General features: G+C 38.9%; 1 protein-coding gene across 1 annotated transcript in view; it reads right to left on the bottom strand.

The window, feature by feature from the left end:
• Window positions 1–13,101, bottom strand: part of LOC144639395 (allantoicase-like) — a 70,192-nt gene that overhangs the window by 54,846 nt on the left and 2,245 nt on the right. The window contains exon 2 of the mRNA XM_078498711.1: window positions 8,978–9,040. Coding sequence (XP_078354837.1) covers window positions 8,978–9,040 — 63 coding nt within the window. The remainder of the gene's footprint in view (window positions 1–8,977; window positions 9,041–13,101) is intronic.

The raw sequence follows: 13,101 nt of genomic DNA, 5'->3' as shown, positions 1-13,101 counted from the left end.
GCGAAAGTTTACAAATAATTATTATCATTCGTCAGTCATCCCTTCACGCATGAACACTCGTCGAATTTCAGTGTCTTCACAACAAGATCGGAAGATCGATAAGGACCAATTTTTGATTCTGCGAAAGTTCGTTTTCTTAAAGTTTTAGAAATTTGTGAAGTTGGAGGATTCACTGAGGACTGCGTAGCCGAAGATGCAGTGGCTCGCTGGACATCAAATTCTATTTTTCACGGCGTTTAATTAATCTTCACAAAATAAACATGTGGCGCCAGCGCGTCTGGCAGTCAAAAATTCATTTTTCAAAAAACTTTCCCTTTCCAGCTATTTTAGCGGGGCTTATACTATAGTACCTACCTGTCAGTCGTAGAAAAGCTGAAATTTAAGGATGAACTGTTTATTAAATGAAGACCGTATTATTTTTTAATAACTAGTAAACAAACTGGTCGCCACGCATTTAAACACGAACTGACGAATGTTGCATCTGATGCAGTGAATCTGGTGAATGAGAACTTCCTTTAATATTTCTTTGTTTTCGACGGTGTGCACCACTGAATAAGTTTCTTTCCCATTGTGATGTTACTAGTATTAATTCGTTTCTAGCTGTCTTTTATATAGCTCGAATACAGCTACAATTAGCGGTGCAGCCTACCAGCATGGTATATTCCTTTCCAGCTGTCTTTGCGTGACAAGTTACACGTTCATACATTTTATTTTAAAATATGAAGTTCAGAGTTAATACAGTACTAGTATGCTGTAGACAGTGTAGACAAGGTGAGGGTAAGTTTATTTTCAAAGCGAAAGTTTACAAACTGTGCACTAACCGGTCCTTTGGAGAAAATATTTATGACCTTCGGCGAGGTTCCAAGTCTTCGCTCTTTTCGTAAATGATGAAAACTGCAGAATAATTTTCTCATAAAACTGGAGTGGTCGCGCCACAGTTTGTTTTCTTTCCCAATGCGATATACTTTTAAATCGGTTTTCTGTTTTCCAACGTGTCCAACGTGGTTTGCGTTCGAATACTTTGGCCCGTAACTTCGAATGCGATCAGCGCTACGGTTCATTGGTTTCGATTTTGTTTGTTCATGGATTTGATTGACATCGGTAGTTCAGATTTCTCCTCTGTTACGGCACTTACACCTTACGGCACTTACACCTTACACCTTACGGCACAAACTTCAGCTCTCAATGTGTTTTGCTTGCAGCCATTGCGGCTGCAGCAAAACACAAAAACAATAAAATGTTACAAAAAACTTCAATCTTGATTTACTAAAAAACGCTCTTGCAGATTTTTAAAAAACTTCCTCTACATGCAGGTAGTCAATCTGCTATACTTAAATATATCAAAACATGAATACCAAGAGTCAATCAAGATTTTGAGAATATCAGGCTTGTCTAAAAAAAAAACAGAAAACTGTCACATTACGTCATCGCCACCTGTTTCTGTAAGTAAGTAAGTAAGTAACGTCTTTATTTATAGAGGGTAGCACTTAATAGCTAAAAAGCTAACAAACTCGTGGCCCTCCTATTTACAAGTATTAAAAAATCTAAGATACACATTAAAAAACCTACGATATACAATAATATATAAGAAACGAATTACAATTAAAAACTGATTATTAAAAACTAATTAAAAAAAAAATCTGAATTCGACATAAGATCTTACATTAAAAAATGGTCAATAAAATGTTGTTTCCTTAAAATTGAACTGCAAAAACTATTTGTAAAACTGTTAAGTGAAGATTTTTTTCTAAGCTCAAGTGGCAGGCTGTTCCATGCTTGGCAAGTTTGTACTGCAAAAGTTCTTCCACCTTCAGTTTGTCTCTTAAAAGAAGGGCAAAGTAAGTTGAAGTTCGAATATCTTGTGTGTCTACCATGCATACTACTATTTAACTTTAGACTCTCTTGAAGATATGAAGGCAAGAAACCTTGAACCCTTTTATATGCAATTGCACATCTTGTCACTTTTGCATCATCATAAAACGGAAGCCATTTGAGACGGTTAAACAGTGAAACTGAAGGGGCCATTCTGTCGGCGTTTAGAATAACTCGCGCAGCTCTCTTTTGTAGCTTTAGTACCCTGCTAAGATTGTCCTTGCTACATGTTGTCCAAATGACATTGACGTAATCAAATACAGGCTTTATCATACTATTATAGTACAATATTCTCTGCTTGTGTGGAAGCACACTCCTGATCTTCTTTAGGATACCAATACGTTGAGAAAGTTTTTTGCATACACCATCTACATGCCGCGAAAAAGATAAGTCCTGATCAACTTCTAGCCCTAATAATTTAGCACTACAGACATTGGTAAGTTTCGTGCTCCCGATAGAGACTTCTGGTGCATAATCGATCTTGCTCGAAAAACGCTTTCCTGTGACAACCAAAACTTTAGTTTTCTTTTCATTAAGCGGTAACCTGTTTGCTGACTCCCAGCTTACCACCTCCGACACAGCCATATTTAGTGAGTCCTGCAGGTTTGACATCTTTCGAAAATCTGCGTACGAAGTAATTGTCGTATCGTCCGCATACAAATCAAGATTGGATGAACTAACACGCAAGGGCAAGTCGTTTATGAAGACAATAAACAACAAAGGACCCAATATGCTGCCTTGGGGGACTCCATGCCTCACGGTTGTTAAGTCAGACATTGTCCCTGCCAGTGACACCAGTTGACGCCGATCGGATAGATAGGACTTGAACCACGCCAGCGACAACCCATCGACACCATAAGCATTCAGCTTGTCGAGAAGAATGGCGTGATCAACCATGTCAAATGCTTTACAATAGTCAACAAGAACTAAACCACAAACTTTATTAACATCTAGGTTAAACAACAGTTCGTCAATAATCCGTATCAGGGCAGTCTCGGTACTGTGGCGTTTCCGAAAACCAGATTGGCGAGGATAGATCAAATTATTTTCTGTCAGGTAGTTATACAGAGCATCATGGATGTGCCGTTCTATTACCTTAGATAACACAGGTAGAACCGAGATTGGACGAAAATTGGATACATCATCTAGGTCCCCTCCCTTGTGTAGTGGCGTTACTTTAGCGGTTTTCCAGCGACTTGGAAACACACCAACCTGAAAGCAGGAGATCGGACCACCCACAAGCAGGAGATCGGACTGTTGTGCCCAGGTCCGCCATCTTGACCGCGTGTAAAAAAGTGTAATACCGTTGTGTTTAAATTAAAAGTCTTAGAAGCTATTCTGGGACATGGATGTCAGAAGCTGGATGATTAACGCCAGCTAAACAATCACAGAGATAACAAATGAAAACTGGTATGTACGATTTAACAGTGTTGACTAAAAGGTCTTTTCGTACTAGCAACTTGGTCGGATTCGATTTACCTACAGTACCGCTCAAATGTAAGTTGACAGTCTCGACTCGATCCTCGAGACTCGATCCTCGAGACTCGAAACTCGAAATGTTCGAGTTTCGAGTCTCGAGAATCAAGTCTCGAGGATCGAGAAACAAGGCGGTCTGAAATATTCATAACTCGAAAGGCTTTCGAGGAAACGATTTATTTCTCGAGGAAAGAACAAAAGCCGCTCGCACCTGATGTACAAGTGTTTCGCGTCCAAATTCAGCGTATATGAAATATACACCTGTATATTTTCACATGTAACATTCGACAGTACGATATATTCGCGCCGATCGTAATTCCGTATACTTACCTAAAAGTACTGACACAAACTCGTCCTTGAAAGCCGTGATCGACGAATTAAATTTAGAAAAGGACGTGAAAAGAACTTGTAGTTCAAACTTGTGCTATCCCTTGTAAGTGCATGTTTTCAACCACGAAGATATTTAAGTTATTGGTTTTACAAGTTCATCCTGAGTTTTCGCAAATAAAACTACAAATTTAATTTCTTTCACAAAATGTTCTGTAATTCAGCATCTGATTAGCATTCGATGCGAAACAATTTAAGGGTGCGTTTCTTTGGGAAAAATCCAAATCCGGATTCTTTATCCAAAAACGGATTTTGCGTTTCTTTACCTATATCCGAAAATGGATTAATCTTGGATCAATGATCTGAAGAATCCACACTTCGAGTGGATACATCAGATCATATCTGAATCCGGATTTTTAGGATTCATGATCCGTGCGTTTCTTTGGGAAAGGATTCGAAAAAAGTACCTTGGCCCAGCGGTCTTTGCTGTTAAAATACAGGTTCGCTCTTTGTAAACATTGCCATACGGAAAGTTTTAGGCGGTTATTTCGATCAAAATACAAAAATATTTCACGATAAAAGGAAACGGTAGCTTCAGATAGGTATGTAGTATCATTTTAAACGGGATACAGGTTTTCTAGAACAGCCACTGTGTGCCTACGGAAGTTGTATCCTTTTGAAATTGTCACGAGTGAAATTTGCACTGATCATTTCGCAATCATTCTTCGCTTTCAGATGCTTTCTCGCCACATTGTGCTTAACGCTAAAGAAGATCTACTTCGACGTGTGGTTTTTGTAAAAGATTTTGTATGTTTAAATTATTTTAGCTAGGATACATTCGACGAAAAATAAATTTGTGCTGATATTTTATGTTCTGCGCGAAATGTGTTTACGGGGTTGTCATGGCAAAAAATCCGTTTTCGGATTCTTCGTTTCTTTGGGGGCAAAGTATCCGTGTGATCTGAGATCAATGATCCAATTTTGGATTTTCCCAAAGAAACGCACCCTAAATGTCACGAATCTTGTAAGCTGAGCCGTAGAATAGCACCGACAAAATCGTGCAAGCAAGTTTCAGAAGCCTTTTCAGACGTCTCTTTCTGGTCGCTACTGAAATTCAGACAAAAGTTTCCGTAAATAAAACCGGTTCTTAAATTTGAGTTGTAAAAATTCTGTAGACGGCAAACGAAACATTCCACGTGAAAAACATCGAAGCCGTGAAGCCTTCCGTAAATAAATTGCAAGACAGACTTATGTCGCGCCATTGCGTCTAGCTTGAAATGAGCGTGTTTTATTTTTTGTGAATTTGGCATAAAATTCTGAAAAACCTAAATTCTTCTTGAATGAAACTTGTCTTCATTTATAACACAGATATCGGCGTTAATTATTATTACAGCTTTAGAGAAGTTATACAAATTTTTCTTTTTTAAAGCGGCGCAGTTATAAAAGTTGGCAAAATTTGCATATGTCAAAAGTAATTGGAAACCTTTCGAATAAACTCTAGCGTAAATAAATGTAACACAACGCCGCAAGCAAGTATCCGATTTAGATTCTTTCATACACACGTAACTGCGTTTTTCAAAAGAAAACTAAATGACAGAGTGAACTTTAAGGTTTTTAAAATATTTGCATCCTAAATCATAACACAAACAATCGTATGCGTGACATTGAACACGTGCTGCATGTTTGTCCTAAGATTGCCTGAACGCAGGTTGTATTTGTCCATGTTGATTCGGCGGGACCGCGCTAACTCCAACTCGGTTACTTCTGGTTCGATTTGCCCTGAATTCATTCACTATCGACGGTTTCGAGCTCCTATTTCGAACATTTTGGGATGGTTCGAAATATTAAACGACCAAGCGCGCGTTGCTACAGCAGAGATGAGTATAGCCGGCACGCTGGCTTCGACCATAGTACAACGAATTGCGGTCATAACGCCCCCAAGATAAAACGCCCCCGAGACATAACGCCCCCTATAAGACATAACGCCCCCTTATCCTAAGACATAATGCCCCCTATAAGACATGACGCCCCCTATTGTAAGAAAGCAAATTTTAATTTGTAATTTTATGATAACGATAGCATAAACATAATTTTTCAGTTTTCAACCGTAAAAACCGAGTTTGCAGTGAGCGGATTCGACCGATCCAAGGTTGTGATCAGTACCGTAAAGTTCCGTGTATAAGCCGCACCCGTAGATAAGCCGCACCCCCGATTTGGAAGCTCAAATTTTGGAAAAAAAATATACAGACCATAAAGTTTGAAGTTCAAGTGAAGTTCTACTGGTAAACAATCAAGGGCACACAAACACAGTTTCGAGACACTGACACGGTGGTTGTTGCAATGTTTAATATAAATTAAGTGTTACGAAAGCTAAATTTCACTTGTCATACCTCCTTTTTAGTTTGAGTTCACAATATCTTAAACTTGGATCCTCTCTTGATATCATTTTTTCGAGATTATCACTTCTAAACACTCCTGAAACACTTGCAATTCGTTCGAATCGTTCGCGAATGATGAATGCTTAGTAGCCAAGCTCTGAATTGTAGAGAGGAGTCTGGGCATTAAAAACAAACATGGCGGCATTTCCTTCGGAAGAAACCACGTTTTTTTTTTTTACCCGCAGCAGGATAAAAACTTCATGCAGAATAAGAGTTTGTTAATCCAGCAGATGTATTTGCTGTGAAGGTCAATAAAAAGACGAAGCGATCGGCCATTTGCCTTTATATGAGTATTTGCGTTTATCTTGGTGCCTTCTCGCAGGTAGCGAGGTAGCGAAAAGACATGATTCGAAGTGACTGGCAGGCTTCACTGCAAACAGCTTTGCAGAGGAACTAAAAGGTAGTGAACATCAACAAAGTTTTCAGGTTGTTATATGTTTATTCAATGACGTCTTGAGAAGTTTTTTATGAATATTAATTAGGCCTTTGAGAACTCCAACCAGAGATGTTTCCGTAGATAAGCCGCACCCCCGATTTTTGACTTGAAATTAGAGGAAAAAGGTGCGGCTTATACACGGAACTTTACGGTATTCACTGCGCCATTGCACCAGGGGGGATTGCACTAACATAATAATGAGTTAAACAACAGACCAAGACTTGTGATTTTTCTTTTGGGACCAAGACTTGTGATTTTTTTTACTTCTCTGCTGTAGCCATGCGCTTTTATTATCTACAAATACAATGCAGTAACATAATAAAGAGAAGCAATTACAGTGCAACTACTCCAACCAAGGCCACCCAAGCAAATTCTTTGCAAATTTACCATGAGTGTTTGAGCGTTAAAATGGTAAAACGGTTATAAATTTATTGCTGCTGAAGCGTGCAGCTTGGCTTGTTAAGATTGATAATTTGTCAAAAATCTACAATGTATTTTTAACAGCCAAGGTTTTCGTTTATCAATTTGTACAAAATTTGGTCAGGTGCAGGCCTTGGTTGGAGTAGTCATGCTGTAATCGCAACGCAAACAGGCCAGTAAACCACAGTAGTTCATATCATTTATTGATTTTATTACATCCTCGGATCCTTCTCTTCTCTGATCTTTCTCTGAAATATATAAATCGCAATAGGGGGCGTCATGTCTTATAGGGGGCGTTATGTATCAGGGGCGTTTTATCTTGGGGGCGTTATGACCGGCTACCAGTACAACACTCGAGAGTGCGACCCGCATGAGCAATTTTATTCTCGAGGAATCATTCAAGCGACAAGCTCATTATTTTTCTCGACTCGAGACTCGATCCTCGAAACGCGAAACTCGAAATTTTCGAGTCTCGAGGATCGAGGCTCGAGGGACTGTCAACTTACATTTGAGCGGTACTGTAAAATGGACTGGAGTCCTGGCCCAAATTTAAGCGATATCGCCAAAAGTGTGAACTGTTACTTGATGGGCCACTGAAAAGCCAAGATTAAGCACTCAGAAGTGTAAATATGTGTTGCTTTGGTCGGGCGACCACGGTTTCGATTTATTCAATACGTGGGTGCTTACAGAAAGAAAGAAAGAAAGGATAAGAAGACCTGAAGGAATATTGGACAAGATTTGAAGATCATGTTAAACCACAGGCTAACCACATCCTAAACAGATATTACTTGCAAAGCCTGTAACAGTTCAACCGGCCCCTTGATGCATTTCTGACTGAAGCAAGACTACTCATGCAGAGTTCTGGTTACCCACAAGAATTCTATGATAAACTCATGCGTGACACATTAGTATTTGGCAGGAGAAAATGCATTGCCCATGGTAATGAATTAAGGAAGCAACCAATTCAGAACATGGCCCTTCCAGAAAACCGCAAAGATCTCCAAAGCTTTCTAGGCCTAGTGAACTACCAAACAAGATATTCAGATCGATTGGCCAGCATCACAGCACCGCTATGAGACTTCACCAAGAAAGACAGAAACATTAATGGGAACCTAAACACCACCACGCATTCCAGCAAGTCAAGGAAGGGATCACATCAATTGGAGTGCTCTGATGCTTTGACCCATCGAAACTGCATTCAAACCGACGCTTCCCAGAAAGGTCTAGGAGCGGTCCTGCTACAGCAAGGGCAACCCGTAAAGTTCAATAACTTTAGTTTTGGAAAACATTGTACAGAAAACACTGATCATAAACCTCTCGAGTCAATTTTTAAGAAAAGCTTGTCTAGTTGCCCATCCAGACTGCAGAGTTTTTTAACGAGAGCCCTGAAGTATGACATCACTGTTAACTGCGTGAAAGGTCCTGATGTGCCAATAGCTGATGCCCTCTCTAGAGTCAGCCCTCAGCTTGCCTCAGCAAATGGCCAACTTCCAGAGATACATGTCTGCGACCTTAACCTCGGGAACATCCCTGGAGAGCAGCAGCATATAACAACTTATTATGCATGAAGTGAACCAATTTAACTCTGACAAAGGCAATAGAGAGTTGTCGAAAATTTATTTTTTATACATCTTTAAACATCTTTTAAGCTGTTTTCAAATTTTAAGATCAGCTACAAACCATCTTTATTATCATAAGGATTTTTGTTTGTTTGTTTTTCCAGATGTTAAGACCTGACTGCATGGGAAATGTCAAAAGCATTCAACATGGTTGATGGAACTGAAAATGAGCCACTGAACAGCCATATCATCATCACTGTAGGAGGTGTTAATTAGTTTCATAGATTTGGAGGAGGTTGTATATTTGCAGGTCTTAGGTAGTTTTCGACACCATTTTTATTTCATCTTATTTCAAGTACACTCGTCTTTCACAAATGTTGACATTGGGCCAGAACTTTTAGCTTAAACACAATGAGGTGCCTTTGGTAATTAAAATTAAAGTAACTCACCTTCAATAGGTTTTCGGCAACTCCAAACCAGTCATCTGTTGCAAATAATATTTTACCTCCTACCTATAAAAAGCAAGAAAAGACATGAAAATGATGTCTATTATTTCGACTTTTTTGCTTGTTTACAAGCAAAAGGAAGGAGAATAACGGTTAAGTTGAGTAATCTGGAACCACATTCTTATTAACTCTCAAGGGACTGTTTTAATTTCTCAAGGAAATACTTTCCGCTGTGGGTGATCAAAGCGCGTGACTTGTAAAGTGTCACTCTATAGTTGTGCTTCAGCACTTCCGTTCTTGTAGAAAAAACGTGACTTGTCATATTTACAAACGTTATATAACAATTAAAAACGTGAGTAGCCCAAATCTTACGTGACATAACCAATTAAGAATGTGAGGGGTTCAGCGCTCGAAGGCAGCGAAGTTTAAAACAATTAGGAACGCAATTTGTACTGGTACAAGTCTTTAGGCGCTAATATTAATTAATTTAACCTAAAACGATTAACAACGCAAATTTGTACTGGTACAAGTCTAAAATGTTGCTAATAGTTAACCAAAAGGAACTCATTTCGTGACAATTGATTATTTCTGCTGAGTTGCACAATTTAGAATTGCAACATTCAATGCTAGTGTGAAGTGATATTTACAAGTTTTTTTGTAGCCTGTTGTGAAATTACTTCCGGTGGAAGCAGTAAACACAAAAAGTTTTTGCTTCTGTTCAGAAGTAAATGCATCGCCATTAGAAAAAAAACAGCAACTGTTTTACTGGAAATGTAGTCGTTAGAAATGGCATGTGTAGCCGTAAGGTAAAGAATAACGCAAGGAGATCTAGAAGCGGCTTTTGGTAATATCCAAACGAAAATTTACTTCTCAATGTGGGGTTAAGATTGTGTGACGAGACAAAAGGTAACTCTGTCGCCGAGTAGAAATCTTTGTAACTCGAAAGGAAACAACTATCTCGATTAAAGGCAAGCGTCAAAGTTTACCATTTTTAACCAAGCCAAAGTATATGAGTCGCAAAGCGCCCAGCCGTCGCGACTGACAAATACAGCATTTCCTCCGCGAATATAAAAAAAATGCTTGAACTGACAGACGTTTGAATTCTTCCATGATATGTTCGCACAACAATGCCCACGATAAACCTTCTACTCATACTAACTTCATGCAAAAAAGTCGACATCTCGAAGAGATCTTTAATTTTAGCTATGTAGGCTCTGTCTTGCCAATGTGTTTCACTTGCCAGTTGGTCTCTTGCCCAAAAGGCTACAGTAAATATAAGGTCATTCCCATGTGTTGCATTAAGCATTGTGCATTCTTGCTGCACATAGTTTTCTTGCTTGACTATTACATGTATTAACGATTGGTCAGTTTTTCTTTATGGCTGGAGCTTGGCAGAGGGGTTTTTAAATTTTCAAATGAGCAATAACTTTCTTTCTCTAAAACAAATACAGACCAATTCCCAGTGAAATCAGAAACATGCATTTACCAAGCAATCATGAATGTAATCATGACATTATAATGAGCTATAGGAAGATATAATTAGGTAATGAACGTTTATTCGTTTGTCTCACGATAGAATCGCTTTGAGATGTTGATCGCGACGTTTCGACTGCAATACTGCTAGTCTTCATCAGACGATGAGGTCGATTGTTTCTTCATGGAAGATTTTGAGGAGCGTGCGATAGCAAGTGCGATCTACAAACCTAAGATCTGGAAGCGATATGTATATGACAATTTCACTATATTAGATCGAGACCAAGTCGACGGCTTTTTACAACATCTTAATAACCAACAGCCCACTATTCGTTTTACCATGGAAACCGAGAAAGATAACAGCATTCCCTTTCTCGACACGTCAGTTATAAGGGACTCAAACGGCCTTCTTACTACCAGTGTATATAGAAAGCCCACACACACCGATCAGTACTTAGCCTATGACTCACACCATCCTCAGTCAGTGAAGCGTGGTATTGTTAAGTGTCTATATGACCGAGCCAAACACCTCATAACAAAACCATCAGTTATCTCTCAAGAAAAGAAACATTTATCGTCGGTACTTGTTTCTAACGGTTATCCTTCTTCGTTCATACGAAAACTTACTAAGACCACAAGACCAACAGCCAACAACGAACCCATGCAGGAATTTAAATCTATTGCGGTTTTACCCTATATCAAAGGTGTATCAGAGGTTCGCCGCTGCCTACAAGAACAAGGCTTTCGCACTGTCTTTAAATCTGACACAACTCTTGGGTCTTACTTAGTACGACCGAAAGACGCCCTAGAACCAGGCAAACAAGATGGTGTTGTACACAAAATTCCATGTGAATGCGGCAAAGTATATATAGGGGAAACAGGGAGAGCGATGCAAGACAGGATAAAAGAACACGACAGAGACACAAGGCTTGCTCATACACAAACCTCCGCAGTTTCGGAGCACACAAACGAAATGGGGCATATTCCTTTGAATCAAGAATCAAGTCACGTTTATCGATCGTGACCCTCACCGATACACACGCAGGGTCAAAGATGCTATCCAAATAAGACTTCATTCTAATAACATCAATAGAGATAGCGGAATTGAAATTCCTGAAGCATGGATACCTACGATCAGAAAGCATAACAGCCATTCAACTACAAAGCGGACCTCTGAGGGAACATCATCTGTTAGTCGGAATAATAATGAGGATCGAAATGCACCAATCACAGCGAACCAACGTGCATAAATAGCGACGCGTAAACAATCGACCTCATCGCCTGACGAAGACTAGCAGTATTGCAGTCGAAACGTCGCGATCAACATCTCAAAGCGATTCTATCGTGAGACAAACGAATAAACGTTCATTACCTATCTTACACCACGATGAACAATATTCACATCTTTAATGACAGGAAGATTTATGTTAAAAAACGCTATTTTCGTTTTTAAGCATTATATCTTCCTAGTTGGCACATGAAGGGGGGGGGGGGTTTGGACTCTTAACTACAGATTCAGAGCAGTTGCTAAGGGATTGCTGAAGACTGTATATATTTTGTGGCATTTTGGAGCATTTTGTAAACTATATGATGGACACCTGCTTTGAAAGATATGTCATTTTACTTGCAAACCACGCAAACCCAAAAATCGGAGAAAAGGAGGTAGAGGTCTAACTCTTTAGGTGTCAGAGATAACATGGGTGTCTTTATAAACTGACACATGCAATTGCCATTTACACTTATTGTAGGGAGGTGGGCATGGGGCTTTGCGGTGTTGCTAATATTTTTATGCAGTGTTGCAATGAATAAAATCCCATCTTGTGGTGTTGTGGTCTCAAACCCTACAGTGCGTGATGCTATGTTTGTGATTTTAAACCTACGGTGTTCTGTAAAACTAATTAAAATTATTTGTGGTGTTGCAGTTTTTTGGTTTGACAAAAGGCAGAACTAAATATAGTTCGTTGATCAGCCTTTCATTATTAAAAGCGCATACCATATTATAAGGTGGCCAGCAGGTATTTCCCCGGGCAGAGGTGCTATTTTTTAAATCGATTTTTGGGCATGGAAACCTGAACCGATTTCTCTGCTTTTTGGTAGTCAAAAAACCAAATGTTCAAATTTTATAAAGCTTTAAAATTTGGAACAAACAAAAACAGTGAACACGAAATATTAACACTTTTAAATTAACCCATTTTTTTAATAAAACGCAAATATTTTCTAAATGCGAAGATAAATTTTTTCCTTATTACTGTCAATATGTTCAAATTATCCAAGAATTCATGTGAGCAAGCTTCAACGAAATCGGCTGGGTAGAAATTGCTGCACATTTGATTGTTAGATTTAAGCTTAAAACTGTTATGCTTGACAATGTGTATTTTGTTGTTACAACAACGCTTGTGTAATGTTTTGATTGCATTGATTATTTGAAAGCTTAATACCAGCTAAAACAATGCTGAAAATTCTGAAAAGATCTGAAACTCCTAGCAAAAGTTATAAGCAAATAAAACAGGGTGGCAAGGGGGGGGGGGGGTACCAATCACGCATCACGTTGAATTTTTTAGTTAAATCACGCATCACGGAGAACATTTTAAAACAATCACGCATCACGTAAAAATAAGAAAGTATGCTAAGCTAATTTTGGAGGATTACAACTT

Source organism: Oculina patagonica, chromosome 2 (genome assembly GCF_052425735.1).
Source record: "Oculina patagonica isolate OP01 chromosome 2, crgOcupat, whole genome shotgun sequence".
Taxonomy (NCBI): domain Eukaryota; kingdom Metazoa; phylum Cnidaria; class Anthozoa; order Scleractinia; family Oculinidae; genus Oculina; species Oculina patagonica.
This window is presented reverse-complemented; position numbering and strand designations above follow the sequence as displayed.